This window comes from Chondrus crispus, genomic scaffold (genome assembly GCF_000350225.1).
Source record: "Chondrus crispus Stackhouse genomic scaffold, scaffold_337, whole genome shotgun sequence".
Classification (NCBI taxonomy): Eukaryota; Rhodophyta; class Florideophyceae; order Gigartinales; family Gigartinaceae; genus Chondrus; species Chondrus crispus.
Window position 1 is genome coordinate 36,367 of NW_005179224.1, and position 19,736 is coordinate 56,102.

General features: G+C 50.0%; 1 protein-coding gene; it reads left to right on the forward strand.

Moving 5' to 3' along the window:
- The first annotated feature begins 5,394 nt into the window (after positions 1-5,394).
- CHC_T00010179001 (Animal heme peroxidase homologue) lies at positions 5,395-7,147 on the forward strand. XM_005717637.1 is given in 2 exon segments: positions 5,395-5,461; positions 5,462-7,147. The coding sequence occupies 1 exon segment, from the start codon at positions 5,462-5,464 to the stop codon at positions 7,145-7,147; it is 1,686 nt and encodes a 561-aa protein (XP_005717694.1). The 5' UTR covers positions 5,395-5,461.
- The last annotated feature ends 12,589 nt before the right edge of the window (positions 7,148-19,736 follow it).

A 19,736-nucleotide genomic window follows, 5' to 3' on the forward strand; every position in this document is an offset into this window, starting at 1 on the left:
GACGTGACTGGTGCTGCGGCTGATATTGTATCCTTGCGGGAAAAGCTTCCCGAGTATGAACCATCAAATATATTTAACGTTGACGAGACAGGGTTGTTTTTTAAACTTCTTCCCCGCAGAACTTACATTTGTAAAAATGAGCATAAGAAGTCTGTACGTGGGACGAAAGCTATGAAGGCAAAGGATCGTATCACTGCGTATGTAGGTACGAACGCAGATGGCACATGTAAATTGCCTATGGCAATTATTGGAAAGCCTATGAATCAGAGATGGTTTAGGCTTAGGAAACCACCTGTTCCGTATTTTAGTCAGCGCAACGCATAGTTCGACTCAGTGACATTCAAGAAATGGTTTTATAATTTGTTTATACCCATTGTGCGAAGCAAAACTTCCAAGCCCGTTGTTCTCCTCATGGATAACTGTGGTTCTCACGGCAAAGATGTCGTGGACCACACAGGACAGATACAAATTATAACATTTCCTCCTAACTGCACTGCTGTTCACCAGCCTATGGACTTAGGAATAATTGCGTTATGGAAGAGCGAGTATAGGCATTGCATGCTGAGGAAAATCGTTATGGATATAGAGCATCGTTCTGAGAGGCGAGAGATCAGTAGGGCGAAAAAGAGGGGCACGAGAGGTATTGGGGAAGGGTATGACCCCCACATGCTCGATGTCGCGGAGATGGTGTTTGACACGTGGAGGGAGGTTACACAGCAAACGATAGTTCGGTGTTGGAATAAAGCGGACATATTCCCGAGGGAAATGCAGGCCAGTTTGGCTGCGACACGCGGGAAAATGCGCAATAGTCAGTTGACAATTGAAAAACGCGTGCTGGATGACATAATGTCAATGATGAGATGTCTATCCATAAATATTTGTGAAACGGATCCGTTAGAGTTATACAGGGACGAGGGATTGATCTGTGGCGCAGTTGAGGAGTGGATTAAGGTGGAGACACAGAGTACTATCCGTGAGGGAATTTTGAATGATGCCATGGATGATGCAGTCGAGCTGGATGGCACCCTTTACAATAACGAATCCGACTGCGCCGATGATGATGTCGAATCAAATGACCGGAGGATGTTTTTACCCGTCCCAAATTCGTTGAAACTATCAGACATGTTTATCAACTTAGAATCCCTAGCGTACGAGTGTGATGTATCGGAAGCGGCTATGCACTTGAGGAAAGCCAAACAGGCTTTCATCTCTGCCCGGGCTCATGCTAAGAAACATGATACAAGACAAGCGGTCAGATGACTTCTTTAAGATGCAAATATGTTACGGTTGGGCAGTGTTAATGGATTGTGTGTTGTTCCCAAATATATGTATATGAGCCTGCTTTATATAGTGCCATCCCCCGAATAGTGCCATAGCTAGAGGTCTGTCACGCTATAGCACTATATCGTAGGAGGCACTGTGGTATGGTGGTTGACGTATGATGGCCAGATACATTCTCAAGAGCAGACTGTATCACTACCATTTCCTTTGTGTGCGCATCCCACGCAAAGTCCTAGCAGAGCAGAAGTTGGTTTATTAGGGGACGTGTAAATCCTCACTGCGGCTATTTCAGATGTATTTGAAATGCAGGATTTCAAACGTCCATGCTCAACGACATCGCATCTTGACCCGGTATTGTACAGATCATAAAGTTACAGTATTGCCATGTCGTTGCTAACTATACTTCCATCCTGTTCGCCTCAGCGAACAAGATGGAAGTATAGTTAGCTGAGGCGAACAACCTTCTCTGCATCTCAACCCAGTCTTATGATTCTTCATGCGACGAAAGTTCTACGTGCCCTGTTCCCTTCCAGGAAGGAAGGCCTGTGACTTGCGCACATTTGACGGAATCGCAAAGTCAGAAATGCATTATTCCTCGTGTGTTTCTACTGCACGATACTACAGTACTTTTAGCGTTTACGTTATATGAGTATTTTGCGAGTGCAAAACGGTTACTCTTACAGATTTCTTTCGGAAATCTTCTAGCGTCTACGAGACATGTGGCCTCATGGTCTATGCAGCCACTTTTCCACGTTATTTACAACACCATAGTGTTGTACCATAGCCCTAAGCCTCCAAAACGAACTTGCACTCTGGGAACTGTCCATTGCGTTTTTATCTGCAACCGCACGGCGCAGAACGGTAAGATAATGCCAGACTAAGGGTCTGGCACTACCTGACTGTTCTGCGTCTTCCTGAAGCCCTTTTGTACGGTTGAGTTTGAAATTCCGCTACGCAAGAAGGATGGTGTTTCTATAACGAGGTTCAAGGCCGACAAGCGGCAGGAGCGGTCAAGTCGAAAAGCACAGACACATGTGAGGCGTTTTGTCTAGAATACAGCAGGACTTTTCCTTCACATTCGTGCCATGTCGTATGTGGGAAAATGCCTGTCTTCTGGACACAGAATACCACAGGGAATGCAATTCCGAGAAGTCCACAAAGTCTTTCCACTCCAGCACAATGCCTTACCGTGGGAGAGACTACCGACACATGCTGTTGTAGCATACTGTACATCTAGGGTACTGTACTGAAAAGAGATGACTCAGCAAGTGCAGTGCGTTTCATCTTCATTCCTACTGCAGTGCACAATGCCATCCTGTTTGCCATCATAAAATTGTTAAAAAAAGGGCAGTAGTCGAGCACCTCGGAACCCCCTTGAGAAACCATCCTATACTGTGCTGCATGAAACTTCTCAGCCAGCCAGATGTCTCCGTATAATGTCCACGCAATCCTTAGAGAGGCCTCACTCATGTAGCATGCAAGACTGTTAGTGGGGTTATGAGACTTGCTTATCCGGCTTTAAGGACACCTAGCACCCTAAAAAAGATACTTCATCCTTGCTGGAGGCGTAAAATCCGTTTTTGCTTTATTTCAGTCAACGAAGAGCTTCGCTGTGTTTGTAAGCGTCAGAACGGGATTCTTACTGGACCGTAGACCAATCCCATTCAAAGGGTATCGCAGAGTAGGGTACACCATCTCCGGTAAGATAAAGCGATTTTGTGGGTATGCATGATCATTGTGCGTTGGTGTGAATGCAAGCAATCCCTAACATGGGATTGGCCCCTCTCCCCCAAGCATCTAATTGTCCAAGCTCCTCCGCTCCCCCGAAACTACTGTACATACTATATAAGCGTTCAAATCATGTCCTGTTCGTTTCAGTCCGCATCCCAAACCCTAAAAACGGAGTACCGTACAGTGAATTCGACCTGTAAAAAACGAGCGAAAAGCTATGCCCGCCGGTATTGTTTCTGCACGCGTTCTGGTTTCCACGGCAGGTGTCATCATTATCCACGGTTTCAGTCTGCAGTAGCCTTGCGAGAAATGCTTTGAAAGCGAAACACCTCGAGGAGTTCGAAAATTCTTCTTTCGTACAGACTTCATCGCAAATGAGGCTGAAGTTTTGGCCAGATTGCACTCTTCTGTCTAAGCCTAAGAAAAGAAAAGTGATCTGTTGCACTGTACACCGTGACGATTCAACCATGGCATGTCAACTTTTCAGCGGGTCGCACTTATTATTTGAGATTGACGCTTGCTCAGCGTTATGACTCAGAACTCGTCTGCATAAGTTTGCCGCAACGCAAGCCAGTCGTCAGGAGTGCTTTCGCAAGCAGAGGGTTGGTTCCCTGGCACTGTCGATATCCCCCCATGTCGGCAGTCGGCTGTAAACAAGAAAAAAGAAACCCACTGGATCATTCTGTTGCAGCAGTGCGTAGCTCCGTATTGCGATCTGAATAATTATTCACCAACTTTGCTTTGTTGGAAGATTTTTGTGCTTCCAATATCTTGCCTGGCGCCAAGACAAAGATATTTACCTTCCCATTAGGGTACAGTACCCTAGTACCCTTGGGTACTGTGTTAGGGCAAGACACACTGTGTATTAGCAGTAACTATAGCACATATGCTACAGCATATGTACCCAATGGTACGTTACGGCGCAGTAAAGCATGACAAGAATTTGCTTCTTCCTTCCATGGACAAGCCCATTGTAGAACATCTATCATGCCAGTTTCGGTCATACTTGAAGAACAGCGCTTGGCGCCATAAAAAACGCTGTAACTAGATGTGAGGGGATTCCAGTTCTTCTGCAACAGCCATTCATACATGCTACGATAGCACTGCAAGCAGAGCTTGATAACAAGGTCTACAAGGCGACCGTTCGGGTTATCATAACTTCGCAGTACAGAATCGCTGTCAAATGATATAAAAACACAGTAAGACAAGAAACGAGTGTAAGATTCTTTGTGCACTTTAAATTCATAAATGCCGCGGAATAGGCACAAATGCATTTGTTGTTGCACAGTACCCGTGGTACAGTAGCACACTACTGTACTCTTACTTAATGTAGCAGAGGGGCAAATGCCTGCTTGCAGATCTCCCTTGCATGTCTCTCCCTTCCGCATGACAGCGGGTATTGTTTCCACAGCTTACCGCGTTTTCAAACCCTCCTTGAGTGGTAGGCCTTAAGAAACGGGCGCAATGCCCTCTTGAACGTAGGTCCGCGAAATGCACTATGCAGGACATATCCCCCAAAACAAACAAGTGATACAGTGCCGCAATACATCTTTGCCCAAGCTCGTTTGCCACAGAAGCTGGTCAGGATAAGTGCAGTAAAGTTATGTAGGTAACATCTCTCCTATCGCCTATCTGCGGTTATTCTGCGACCATAGCAGACAACTGAAGATCGTGGGACCTTCAATTGTTTCGATAGGGGCAACTCTATCAAGACGGGAATACAAGAGGTGCCTACCCATCTGGCAGAATGAAGGCCACAACTCGCCGATGCCGCGTACAAAGTACCCTTGTACTGTGGAACAAAGGCCCTTCGATTCTGGAAGACTGCCAGGTAGGCCTGATAATGCCCGTCACACCGACCACACCTCAGATTAGCATTGGAAGCACATGGGAGGACAGCAGCCTGGGGTATTTGTACTTTCTGTTCTGCTGACAGATGCTGGCAAATTTCATACGAGCGTCAGCACGAAAATTCAGCCATGGCCTCTTCATCCATTGAGGGAGGAGGATTCTTTAATATAGAACCCTTCCTGAATTTTTGTAAGATATGCCGCTTATATCACACCGTACTGTGCACGATATCTAAATTTGCGGGCGTCATAACAACTATTGTCTTTGACGCAGCATCTTATCCTGCATAACTCGCTGTAGCCCTGGTCTGTGAGATGGTTGGACGCCCAGAGTCCATTGCATCCCAGTATCGTGCCCGTTGGGAGGCATCTTTTGACACATCAATGACGCTCACTACATTTGATTCCATACACCTATGCAAAATCGTGGTTGGTATTTACAAAGGCGGGGCCAAGCCGCCACACGACAATCGCAGATTAAGGATATATAAGATAAGGTTAAGCACCGCTCACCGGCTCATCGTCGAAAAACACCGAAACAGCAGGTTCGACTTTTCAGTTCAACGGCGAGCAGTTGCGGCTTCCCGTTTTTCATCGACATGAAATCCTTCATTCTAGTCGCGTGCGCTACATTCCTTCTTGTCGTCCCCACCATTTACGCCCAGGCACCAAGGCCAAACGGTGACGACGCGGACGAACTGAATCCTATCGAGCCGAATTCCCCAGAATTCAAAGATCGTGAGAGACGAAACTGCAGAATCGAATTCCGACGAGTGGATGGAGCATGTACGAACATTGGCTCTCCGAAACGCCAGCTGTGGGGCTCCACCAACCGCCCCCATTTCACATATTTCAATGGCCTGAGCTCCGTGGTTGCTACTGGAAAAAATTTGCCATCGCCAAGACGCATTTCTAATATTCTCTGCAAACAGACCCGAAACATCTTTGACAGACGTTCTCTGAATGAGATGACAACCATTTTCGGACAATTTATTGATCACACTCTCGTTGCTACTCCGGTAAACGATGATGAACCCATGTTCATTAAGATGCCGGAAAATGACCCTCTTTTTGCCAACATGACAGAGCTCAAGTTCTTCCGTTCGGAGCGCGTGAAAGTTGTTCGAGGGAGTCGTGTGGAGCGACCCCAAAACTCTCTGACTTCAGCCCTCGACCTGGTATCCGTTTACGGGCCCAATGAAGGGAGGTTGAAAGTGCTGAGGTCTTTCCGCAATGGACTCATGGAGACAGGTCCCGGCAACTTGCTCATCCTCAACAACGCTCGCCTCAACAATGCACCCCAGAACAGAAAGTCCTTTTTCATAACTGGAGACCACAGAGCCAATGAACATCCCGTGCTTACTTCCGTACACACCCTCTTCCTCCGCGAACATAATTCTATTGCCAAGGAGTTGCAGGCCGCTTTCCCCAGGTGGAAGGAGGAGCGGTTATTCCAGACCGCGCGGAAGATTAACATAGCACAATTCCAAAAGATCGTGATCAAGGAATGGTACCCAGCCATCACTGGGCGACAACTTCCGGCGTATAACGGCTTCGTCAGGGACACTGATCCGACGGTTAGCCTCGTATTCAGCACGGCTGCGTTCAGAGTGGGCCACACGTTAGTCGGGAACGTAGTGAACCGACGTGGTCGAGGCAACACAGTTTTGCCTTCGTTGCCGTTCATGAACGTATTCTTCCAATCGGTGCGCCTCATTCAGAACAACGGCATCGATGAATTTGTTCGGGGGGCGCTCGTGAGCCGTGCGCAAAGGATCGATCTGCAGGTTCACGACATCTTAAGAAATTTCCTTTTCACCAATGTGAATGGGGAGGAGGGGCTTGACTTGATCGCGCTGAACCTTCAGCGAAGCCGAGACCATGCGCTACCATCCTACAACCGGATCCGGCGGAAGTTTTTGGGGAGCAGGGCGAGAAATTTCCTTCAGATTACGAAGAACAGGAACATTGCAACGGCATTGCAGACGGCGTACGGAAGCGTGGACAAGGTTGAGGCATGGATTGGGATGATGGCAGAGGATCATGCGCCGCGTTCTTCTATGGGTCCGACACTGCTCGCAGTGTGGCAGAGAGAGTTTGTGCGGATTCGAGATGGTGACCAATTCTACTTTGAAAGGGAGGGGGCGTTCACAAAAGAAATGAAGATGAAGATCCCCAGAGTGAGGCAGCTGTTCACGAATGCAGACATCTTCCGCGGAATCGTTCTACGGAATAGTGGTATTCAACGGAGGGACTTGAAGAGGCGGATGTTCTTCGTTAACTAGATTAGTATTTGGCCTTGACGCGGCGCGCTTGCCTCATCCACACCGCATAACTTTTGATAAATCGAAAACTATATTCTGTACCAGTACATGCGGACGTTTGTTCGGGAAAAAGCGAATGGGCGTGAACAGGGCGGTGCCGCTGCTTGCGACAGCGGCGAGTGCAATGGGCGTAGATATCGCGGCGTGCCACGGTGCAGTAGGTGCTCTTCAGACAGAGCAAGATCTCCGATTGACGCGGGATTCAGATGAAAGAAAAGTTTCACTGCAACGGACGAAAATGCAAGCTGGTTCAGGCAGCTTGGGAAGGTCGCCAGGATGAGTGAGTCAACTATGGTCCGGACAGGAGAGGCGAATCTGGTGGGTGGGTTAGATGAGGGCACCCTGCGCGCAGCCCACGATACATGCAAACAAAACAGATGCAGCTCATCTCTACTGAAAATTGAACCGATAATTCTACGCTTTTGACCGAAATCGATCGAAAGTTGGCCGGACTAGTTTTTGTTTTTACCTCCCCACGACCCATATTCGAGAACCAGTGGTGCTAGGGACACTTGGCAAATGCACCTCTCCCGCCAAAATGAAACTCAGGGTCTCCTTTAAGACAGCATGGACAGCCATGTATGGATGTAAATATTCGCGATTTTCAAAATATTACATGTCCAATAATTTAATGTATTGTGTCAGCGCGCCGTGATCCGTAAATTGGCTCAAGGGGTGCATCATACCGTACCGTAACAGTTCATGATAAAATGTGGCAAGTGACCGCTTTTTTCTAGGCATGTCTGGTGAAAATGCCGTATCTTACCAAGTCCTTCGCCGATTTTGACTTTTTAAAGCTCAATGAACACATAAAGCGCGCATATAGCTTTACAACGGTAACGAAATCACATCATGTGTTCATTCAAGGGAATGAAGTCACTTAAATGAACCCCTTTTACAGGTCTGAATCGCATGGAAACTAATTTGGCAACCTCAAATAATGGCCGCGGCCGGAAAAAAAACTCTTTATTGTAACAGTCCGTTAACTATTTTGGCAAACAGAAACTATTTTAGCAACGCACTGCTTCCCTTTTTTGCCGCACTTTCTGGAATGGCGATGATGGGCGGCTATCGATCGATATAGAAAAGCATATTACGTTGTAATGGCATGGCACAGCCTGGATTTTTGGCAGACCAGCGAAAGTAATGGGCTTTCGAACGGCGGTAAAAACAGAAAAGGCGCGCAGGTTGTAATCAGTCACAGAGCTACCAAGGTTAGCAAGTGGCGGAGGCGGATCTAGGTTACTCGGTGTTGTAAAAGTGCGGCAAAAAGGGGAAGCAGGCGTTGCCAAAATAGTTTATGTTTGCCAAAATAGTTAACGGACTGTTGTCGTCTCACACGATCCCTCATTCATCCATCCCTCACACATTCACCATAGCACATCATGACGACACGATCCCCAGGCTCTTCGTCATCAGGAACATCTTCGGAATCCGATTCGTTTGTCGTCGTGGCTGGGGCTGCGTACCACTGGATGAGGACCAAGTTCACAGGAAAGCGCCGACGCAAATCATATGTTCAGCGTCTCCTTCCATCTCGACATACAGTGTCCTTTGACGACATTACGAGAGCACTAGGCCCCGATCTGGTTCGAAAGTCATACCGCATGTCAGAAGCAGCATTTGCTCTGTTGCTAAACGAGGTGCAAGATCTCATAGACAAAACGTTCAAGGTGGCCACAGAATATCGAAGGAGTACAGTTCCTTCCGCAGTTATGCTGGGAATTACCTTAAGAATACTAACCGGAGCAAGCTACCTGGACCTTGTCCTTACCTATCAAGTGGCAGAAAGTACTTTGCATGAAGTATTCAATTACACGTGTGAGGCACTGATGACGCGGCTTCGTTTGAAAGGGTTTCCTACTAGTAGCGCAGGTTTGCGATCCATTGCAAAGCGCTTTCAAACTTCAAGGAAATCTGTGAATCCGCATTCGGGTTGCGTTGGTGCGGTAGACGGAATCTGTGTTAAAATTAAGAAGCCTGAACCTCAAGAAAACCCTGCTGCTATGTTCTATTGTCGGAAAGGTTTTTATGCGATCCCGGTTCAAGCTCTTGTTGACTCTGACTATATTTTTCGTTTTTGTTCTGCACTTTGTGCAGGTTCAACGCACGATTCTCTCGCTTTTTCTGTCTCAGGACTGAAACGGGAAATAGACAAGGGCATCCTCGGCACTTGTTACTACATTGTAGGAAACGAGGCGTACTCCTGCACAGAGCACATAATCACGCCATTTTCGAAATCGGGTGCTGACACTGACCAAGACAACTTTAATTTTTTCTATCCTCCTTTCGCATGCACGTAGAGCAGGCATTTGGCATGCTAGTTCCCCGTTAGAGGATATTACGTGGTGGGTTGGAGTTTTCTGTAAACAAAAGCACTAACCTTATTTGTTTGCTAATGAAGCTGCACAACTTTGTGCTCGAAAACGACAGAGAGCGCTCTGTGTTGACCCATCAGCTAACAGACTACGAGAAACAAGTTTTAGAAGCTGACATCAATCAGTGGTGCCAGGAATCAAGACAATTGGCTCGTGAGTTTCAGGGCAGACACGAGAAAGATTGCTGCAGTCACGACGGAACACTTCTGTCTGCCTGTCAGGAATGGTACTAGTTCCAGAAAGCGAGACAGGTTGGTTCAAATTGTTAAGGAGAAAGGCAGAGAACGGCTTGAAGTACCGCTGCACCATTACAGCGTAGATCATGAACGCATGTGAACAATTTATCAAGTGCAACCGTCTGGCCAATCAGACGAGTAGTGACGGAAGGGATGTGGATTTGATTTCGCGACAAGTGGCAAACCCAGTCTCTATTTGATCTACTACAGTTGGTCTCACCAGCCTTGCCGGCAGTCAGCTTTGCGTACAGCCGAAAATGCCGTCATGCGACGTACCCGACGTGAATGTGTGTGTTGATCGCATGTCGATCGCTGTGTTTTTGGCAAGGCTACGCGTCCTTCCTTTAGGTGGTGAAGCGATGCATGAACGGAAGCGACTGTATAGCGAGCGCGCAGAGCAGGCGGACGTAAACGTGAGGACGATAGGAGGCTGGGAAGGGCACCGGGTAGAGAGATTTGGAGGACATAGGCAGGTGGTTGTGAAGTGGTGAGGCGGGAGGGAGGAAGCGTTCTGGATGGCGCTTTATCCGCATGATGGGGATGAGAATGGGTTTGGAATGCACGGAGGGGACGATGGAAAGGTGAGGTTTCGATACGAGGGGCGGGAGCGGTATTTCGAGATGGGTGAAGATCACTCGGCTGTGGAGACGGATGCGGTAGGAAGAAAGAAGGGGTTTGCGACGAGGGTAAAGCGGTGGCGTATGTGGATGTTTTCGGTTTGGTTGTTGGTGTTTCATGGCTCGGGCGCTGTTGACAGCGCTGACATCAGTCAGAAAGTCGGACGCCGCTAGCACTGTGTGCCAGGATCGCACCAACGTAGTACAGGTCCTGTCAAATTAACGTGTCGACAGCAGAGGCGTCATTAATGATGGAATCGATGCAGACCCTCTTTTGTGTGATGATTCCGCTCTGCGGCCTAGCGTTACATCTTCACTGCCGAGTCCGAGTGAGAGCGCCGTACCAAGCGTGAGTGTTCCTGCATCTATCAGCGCAAATCAGGTACCGGTTGGTATTACCGCCATCAGCTCAGGTACCAGCTGGCCGTCAGCAAGTGCAGTGGCAAGTGCAAGTGTTTTGTTGCCGATTACTTTAGAGACGCCGTCGGTCTCTCCGGGGTTTGGTTCTTCTGTCAGTCCTCAAGCTTCGAGCGGTATGCTGCTTGTCTGACCGCACAGGACAGGCTGTCCTTAGAGAGGAGTATATACACCTAGAGACGACGACGAGTAAAGAAAGAGGGCTATCATACCCCGTGTTCACACAGGTTATAGGCACTATTACGCAACCACGCGCCGATGCTCCCAACTCTAACAAGCCACCACAACGACACGATACGATCCCTCCCAGCACGTAGGACAACGCGCAGAAACAACCCGCCCGCCGCAGCACCAATCGATCAACTCACGTACAGACCTCCCATACGCACAAGCACATCCCCAAACATGGAACGACGAACCGACGTCCGAACCCTCAATCCGGACAACTACGGCCCGTGGTTCGTTGCGCTACGCTCCGCCGCGTACGCTACCGGAATGATCCACCAACTAGAAGGTAACCCCGAACCCCCGACACAAGATGACGGGTACCACACATTTCAGCGCGCCAAGCACGTGCTGCTCGGCAAGATCATAACGAGCATCCCGAGCGACATTGCCAACCTGGTACTCACGCCGACGAGTGAACCAACGCTGTACGATCTGGTAAAGGCGATCACGGCACACCTCGACACTGCCAACGCTGACGACCAAAAATACCTCAAACAACAGGCGGAACAGGCACACTTCACACACGGAATGACGCTCCAGGAATACGTCACGATCGACAAGGGAATCAGGGCCAAGATGATAGCAGCACGCTATCCGGAAATACAGGACGCGAGGACAACGGTCACATTCATGATCGACGGGCTGAGATACAACCCCACAACGGCACCCATAGGCATGCAACTCATAGCCCTCAACCCAGCCACAGTGAAGGAGTTCGCACATCGGTACAACCGAATTGCACAGTACCAGAACGTCCTTACTCAGACAACCCAGGCACCACCCCCCAACAGACCGGCACCAATCAGCCGCAGATGGGCCACACGCCAAACCCGCAGGCAACCCCTGCCACATCAAATCGACAACCCCTGTCAATACCACCAACTGTGCGGCATCATTCAACGGCAACACACGGATGCAGAATGCCGCAACCCCCACCACTCGAAAAACAAAAGGGCACGAGGACACCCAAAAGCACGAGTGGCATACAACCCCGAAGACTTATACGAGGACGAACAGCACGACCAATACGTCTACGACCCAAGGAACAACAACAGGACGGAAGACGAACCATGTACGTACATCCTGGACTCAGGAGCGCACCCAACACATCTGACGCGCCCCACAACACACATGCGCAAAACAAGGCACGCCATACACACGGCCACAGCCACTAACACCAGATCCAAAGGTACACACTACGGTAAGACAACAATCCGTACGAATAAAAAAATATACGGCTCCAGGTCCCAGCCGTGGCCAACCCGGCCATCACCACAAACCTGATCTCCGTGCACGAACTCGCGAGACTACACGGCAACGTACTATTCACACGAAACAAGGCAATAGTATACAAAACATATCTCAACGGAACAAACCCATCATCGTCGGTACAGCGCCATGGAACACAAAGCACAAAGCGTATGCATGGACAAATAAAAACCTGAACAACGCTTACAGTGTCAGAACCAAACCATACACCAGAACGCACAAAAAACCATCCCAAAAGGCAAGCCGAAAACGACGACGGTGCAACACATTCGTCCACGCACACCACAAATGCAGGAACACAGGCGATAAAACCGACACATCGCCGACACCCACAATCCAGTAACGGAGCACCAACCTCAACCCACACCGCAGGACCAGGTCGCACACGAATGGCACCTCAAGCTAAACCATGCCACAGCACGCAACATCAGACAAATGGCCAAAGACGGAAACATACCAACAATGCCCAAATCACTCGCGTACGAAACGACCACCATCACCTGCTCAGCGTGTACAATGGCAAAACAAAGACCAGCACCACACCGAAAACCCACATACAACTATGCCCCCGACTAATACCTCAGCTCTGACACGTGTGGCCCAATCTCCCCGATATCCACACACGGAAACTTCCACTTCCTTACGTACATCGACGCTGGATCAAGGTTTCTCATCCTATACTTCCTAAAAGACAGACGACAAGTCGGAGCAATCATGCCACAACACATGCGCCAACTGTACAACGCGGGACGAACACCACAGTACTACCGCACCGACAATGCACTGGAATTCAAGTCCAAGGAGGCCATGCGCACGTACGCTGCATACGGCATAACGTACAAAAACAACACGCCACACCAACCCCAAGAGAACTCGCTGGCAGAGCGTATCAACCAAACTCTGATGAATGCCGCCAGGGCAAATCTACAGCACGCCAAAACTACCCCCGCAGTGCTGGGAAGATGCGGTAAGTGACGCAGCTTTTAAATACAATCTCATGCCCCACTCCGCCACCGGCCAGCCACCCACCAATCTGTGGCACGACCAACTACGCAGACCCAAACGCCTATTCACATTGGGGCAACTCGGCACGATCCCACTCGTACAACCGAAGAAAAAGCTGGACCCCAGAGGAACACCAGTGCGATACGCATACGGCAACGATCACAAAACCATCACGGTCCAAGAGCTCAAATCACATCGATACCGAACTATACGCACGGCCGACTTCCGACCGTACAGCCGAACGTCCGACCCATGCTATAGGCCCCTCAGCGCATATCGATCACAAGCCAGCTCACCCACTGTAGAGATCACAACGCCAGACCCGAAAACGCAGCGAGAAGCCCAAAACTACCCCGATTCGGGACAATGGGCCACTGCACACAATGAGGAACTCGACAAGCTCGACAAATCACGAACCATCCTGTGGATACCAGACAAAAAGCTCCTCCCACGCGAGCAACTGATACCACTTAAAATGACATATCGCTACAAACATGCTCCCGACGGCACAGTCACACAGCGTAAAGCCAGATGCTCAGCACGTGGAGACCGTATGAAGCCCGGTCTCCATTACGACAGTGACAGCACAACCACATACATGGCAGAAAAAACATCCATAGGCGTCCTGCTAGCCATAGCTGCAGCCAAAAGATGGCCCGTCGAACACTTCGACACAACTTCAGCATATATCCACGAAAACTATCCCCCAGAACGCAAAGTCTATATCAAGCAGCACTCACAGTTTGACGGCAGCTACAAACATGCATGCAAGGGAGGCCGACTTGTCAAAAACATATATGGGACACCACTAGCATCCCGCATATACTTCCACGGCCTCACGGAACATCTCCAAAAGCACGGGTACAAACAAGCCAATGCCGACCCGAGCATCTTCTATCGCCACGATGCAAAAGGCACACTAATCACAGCCGTCAGTATGGACGATTTCCTCGTCATCGCCACCCATCCAACTCTTGTCACCCAACTGTACACCAATCTACAACAGAAGTACAACATAAAACGTCTCGGATTCCCGAAACAGTACCTAAACTGGACAGTCCGCAAGAGGAGCAATGACAGCATACACGTGTCACAAACTGCTGCTATCGACACCATCCTGAGCAAGACAGGAATGACGAAATGCAACTCGCGACACTCACCACTACCCCACAAAGGACCGTTCGATGATGAAATGAATAACGAGCCACTGAACCCACGCGACGCCAGCATATTCCGCCAAACCATTGGGGACCTGCGATACATTGCAGACAGCACACGAGGAGACATACACACATCTGTTACCAAAATGGCCGGAGTCATGCACAATCCCACCATCACCCACCAACAGAACCTCAAAGCCCTCTTACGCTACCTCAAAGGAACGAGAACACACGGCATTGAATACAAAACCGTAAACCGCCAAACACAAATCGCACTACGATCCTACAGTGACTCGGATTATGCCAACGACCCGGACAGAAAATCGCGCACAGGCATCATACACACACTGTACGGAGCCCCAATAAGCTGGACATCATCACGGCAACCAACCGTCGCCACGTCCACTTGCGAGGCCGAATACCTCGCGGCGTCCCGAGCCGCACAGCAAACACAATGGATCCGCCGCATGCTCGCCGACATCCAGCAACCGGAACACAAACCAACACCCTTGATGATAGATAACCAAGCGGCGCTCAGCGTAGCCAAGAACGTCGCACCAACCAAGCGTAGAAAATTCATAGACATCAAGCACCACCATATCCAAAACCTCATAAGGAAAGGCAATATATCGGTGCACCACATACCGACAACGGACAACATCGCGGACCTATTCACCAAAATAACCGGACCGCAAAGACATATCCACCTAACCACCATGATCCAACGCACACCAGCACAAAGCCCATCGGCGAACCCCGGGACTGTCTGACCGCACACACACACATTCGCCAACGCACTTTGCACTTGCCTGACCGCACAGGACAGGCTGTCATTAGAGAGGAGTATATACACCCAGAGACGACGACGAGTAAAAAAAGAGGGCTATCATACCCCGTGTTCACACACTGCTGCCCCTCATTTCCGCCACTCCATCGACATTGTTGGATGTGTCATCCGAATCCAGCAGTGACTGGAAAAGTCTAGAAAATATTCCCAAAAATTAATACCTGTGACAAATGCCACGATGGCAAATGCGGAGATTGGGCAGATAAGGAAAGAGGGCATACCTTTAGAACTCTAGATTAATACCCTGGAATACTCTAGACCGCCAAGCACGCCTCCCTTCAATCGCGAGTTCCATAACGACAATACATACAACGTTGGGGACGTCTGGAAAGGTCTAAGGAGAAACTGAGGAATAGTTTGCCATGCTGTAGAGTATTGACAAAAAGTCTATATAAGCCATCGACATTTAGAAGTAGACACAAAAAAGGTGAGGGAAGGATAATGAGAAAAACATAGACAAGAGAGAGAACACGTTCAACTAAAGCTTGTTGATTATAACAGAGTTTACCCTTCTGTCCCTCCCAACTTGCTACAGACATCTCCTGGCTCGCATGTATCGGTGATCACGCATGTGACGCGGAGCATCTTCGTGCCATTGATCTCGTGTACGCTGTCGCGTAGTGATACGGGTCCTTCCGTGAGTGCAGCGTCTTCGGGAAATATGTTGGTACCCCTCATCTCGGCCGCACCGTTCCGCTCCGTGCAGCTGATTTCTTCGGTTGCGAATCCCGCTTCTGGAATTGAACTTGAGACTTCCGATGAAGGCCCAGCCCCGTCACAGTTGTTGCCTGGGGATGTGATGCCCGCGCCGTTGCCCGTAATTTTTCTGCTACGCCATCACCGCTTGGATCATCGTCATCATCGGCAAGGCAACCTCCCGCCATCTCAGTTGAACTGGATATCGAAATGGTGAACATGAGTGTCGCACCGTCTGCAGAATCGCTCTTGGAACCCGCACCATCGAGGATTCCAGTTTTATTCTTCAGCTATGACATCTCGGGCAGCCCAAATGGGTTTGCCAATTACTACTGCGCCCGTTGAGACGGGGGTGGAAAATTTCCGGAGTGGAGGTGTTATGGTTTCAGCAAAACCTTCAACGGTAGTAGAGGCATCGGTTCTTCCGACTGTGTCCGTTTCGAAGACACCAACAACGGTTGCTTCTGAAGAGTTTCCATCTTCAACTGGGGTGATTTCAGGGGGGGTGTTCGGGCCTGTGGCATCGTCCAAGCCATCGCCCATGCCATCGCGTATACCATCGCCCATGCCGTCGTTGCTACCCGAAGAATGTCTGATATCACTGTCGGCTTCCATGAATGCAGAAAGCATTGTATTTGAGACGGGGGGCAATTGCACTCCCGGAGATATCGCAAGGTTCAGTTGTGGTGGTTTCGCCTTCAGTGGCATGGGCGAGCGGAAACGGAAGACCGGAATCTGATGGAGACAGAGAAGAAACCATTGGAGAGGGGACTCCAAGAATGGAAGCAAGTCGGCGACCATCAAAGGAACCGAGAGTGGCACAAGGATGCCTGCCTGGTGGAGTAAGCAGTCTGGACGCTTCTTTCGTACCGCAACCGTCGGAACTACCGTTTCCGATAGACGTTCCGATAAACGAAGTGGAAGCATCGCGTGGTGCTGAATCGAATGATATGGAAGGCATGGGCAGTCCTGCTATGTCTATGGATGGCGGATAGATGCTTCGGCGACAACCGAACTGATGATGGCATCCCTACCAGGTATGTTGGAGGCAAGCCCTCAGCAGTCCAGGAATCCTCGTCCTGAAGAAAGAGAGGCCGGAGAATCCATTGGAGCGAGTGCTGAGGCCTCGAGTTTTGACAACGGCGGCGGCCGAGATGAGAAGCCACTGTCTGATGAACCTACGGAGATCGAGCCGACGGACATGGTCCCTTTCTGTCGTGAGGGCTTGGCATCGCCGCTTGTAGTGGATACGGCACTACCTAGACCAATTCCAATCATTGCAACAGGAACACAACCGTACACAAGTGTCTCCGGTCGGTCCTATGCTTTTGCCGACGTTATCTCCAGGCAGCAGCTTTAGGCCTTCACTCACTGTGAGTCCGGCAGTGAAGCCTCGGGCCAGAGTAGCGTTACCAAGATCACCGCGCCCGGGAGCGTCACCAGAGCTCACGAATGATGTGAGTCTTGAAGTTTTTGAAATGACGGTTTCGGCTGAGGTGATGCCAGAACGCAGCCCGCGTGGATTTGAGGGAGTATTTGAGTCTCCTTCTGCGTCAGAGCCATAGATTACAGCTCGTAGTGTGACTGTTCAATATAGCGATGATCTGCTACCTTCCCGTGAATAATGGGATGGCCTGGATGGTCTGGATGGTCTAGCTACCCCTCTGGTACCTAGCAATTTGGTATCATTAGCAAGAACCAGCGCATCGCCATTTGTCAGCCGTACTGTGACAATCACAGTTTTAGAAGAAACGGTGACGACTAGCGCGATACCTCGTGAGTCAAGAAGATCTGGGGAATTAATTTCACCAACAAGCCCGAGCTCTTCAACTTTGAACGTCATTGAGGTGGTGCCGTCGGCGACACCGTCGTTAGTACCCAGGACAAGTTGATTTCAAATCCCAATCCGGGTTCGAGCTCGACACCTGGAGGTGCGGCGGGACGCACCTTCGAACCTTGATATTTCCATACCTGCGGCTTCGGCACCCGGCGCCTCCGTATTGCTTCTGCTCAGCGAGAGCCACTAGAGACACCAAGGCAGTCGACAAGTGTCAGCGCTGTGGAGGCATCACGGACTCCAGTAGCCCAGCAGCCTAAAGTAGGGTGTAGTGGTATCATAAATGCCCCCATTTATTGACTATAAATACGGTCATCTGAGAGCCGCCGGGGGACGGCGACTCCCCCGACGGCCTCACGGTTTACTGCAGGTTATGGGCACCATCCCAGCGTGACTTTGTGATGCCAAGATCAGACCGATGCCTCCGACTCCCGAAGGTAGTCGGAGCGCCGGCGGCTTTATTTGCGTGTAACCTGTTGGTGCCTTAAGGACGGTGCCCTATCTTTGGGTGGTGCCCTATCTGGGTGGGATCACCTTGTTATGGTGACTTGAGGCAGGTCGCGAGTCGTGCTGTTTTCTGGGTGGAACCACACTCCCCCGGACTCGCGGGCTGCCGTTTTCTGCTCGGGGGGAGCTTGGATTTGTATGCTGGTTTTTTGTTTGGCATACAGTGTGTTCTTTAACGGTTTCTTAAAGATGTCGGATTTTTGGTCTGTCATCGGTATGCGACGGACCTTGATTTTGCCGGTTTGTACGGTTTCGTGCAAGAAGTGGTAGCGAATGTCGATACATTTTCTCCTTCTCGTGGCGCCTTTGTTTTGCGCCATTTGCGCTGCTGCAGTGTTGTCTATGTGCAGCGTTGGTTGGTGTGTGAGAATGGTCGTTTCCCTCAGCATGCTGTCTAGCCACAGTGTGAGCGTGGCTGTTTCAGTGGCGGCAATATATTCTGCTTTGCAGGTGCTCTTGGCGACGATGGGTTGTTGTCGTGCCAGCCACTGCACTGGCGCGCCGTTAAGCAGTGTCACGGTGCCTGTGATGGACTTTCGGGTTGTCACATCGTTGGCAAAATCTGCGTCCGAGTACGCTTGTATGGTGAGGCTGTTTCACTTGCCTCTGGGCATGAAAATGCCTTCCGATCGCGTCGTGTGGAGGTATTGTACCAGTCTCTGCAGTAGCTTCCAATGCCACGCGGTCGGTTTCTTCAGGGTGCGGGTGAGGGACGTGGTTGCGAACGCGATGTCGGGCCGGGTGCTGTCGGCGATGTACCTGATTTCGCCGACAGCTTTCCCGTATATCTCCGTGATGTCTGTCCGTGCGCTCTCTTCGCTCGTTGGCGGGTCCCCTCTGACTCTGTCTAAGTAAGGAGTGGTCTTGGAGTTGCTTGCTGCTTGTGCGAGCAAGGTCACTACACTGTCGACATAGGTGGGCCGGGAGAGGTGGATTTCATTTTTGCCGTACTGTACGGACCAATTGAGGTACTTGTCGGGTCGTCCTAACCGTTTGACTGTGTACTTTTTGTCTAGTACCTTGTACAGTTCGTCGGTCATCCCTCGTGTCGTGGCGACAGGCAAAAAATCATCCATGCTTATTCCTACGAGTGTGATGTTCTCGTGATCTCGTTTCATGAAGAGGGAAGTGTCTGCGCGGAGTTGTTTGTACCCATGTTTTTTGAGGTGGGTATGCAGCTCCGTGCTGTAGATGTCTGATGCAGCGGGTGTCCCCTACAAATTTCCCTTCAGCTGCCCATGGTTGCTCTTGCGTTTATATGTTCCGTTAAACCGTGGTGGTTGCCATACGAACACTTTGTTGGCATGCTGGTATTTTTCATGGAGGTATGCCCCCGCTATGTCGAAATGTTCG

Coding starts and splice junctions, on each gene's coding strand:
- CHC_T00010179001 (XM_005717637.1), top strand. CDS start 5,462: ATGAAATCCTTCATTCTAGTCGCGTGCGCTACATTCCTTCTTGTCGTC.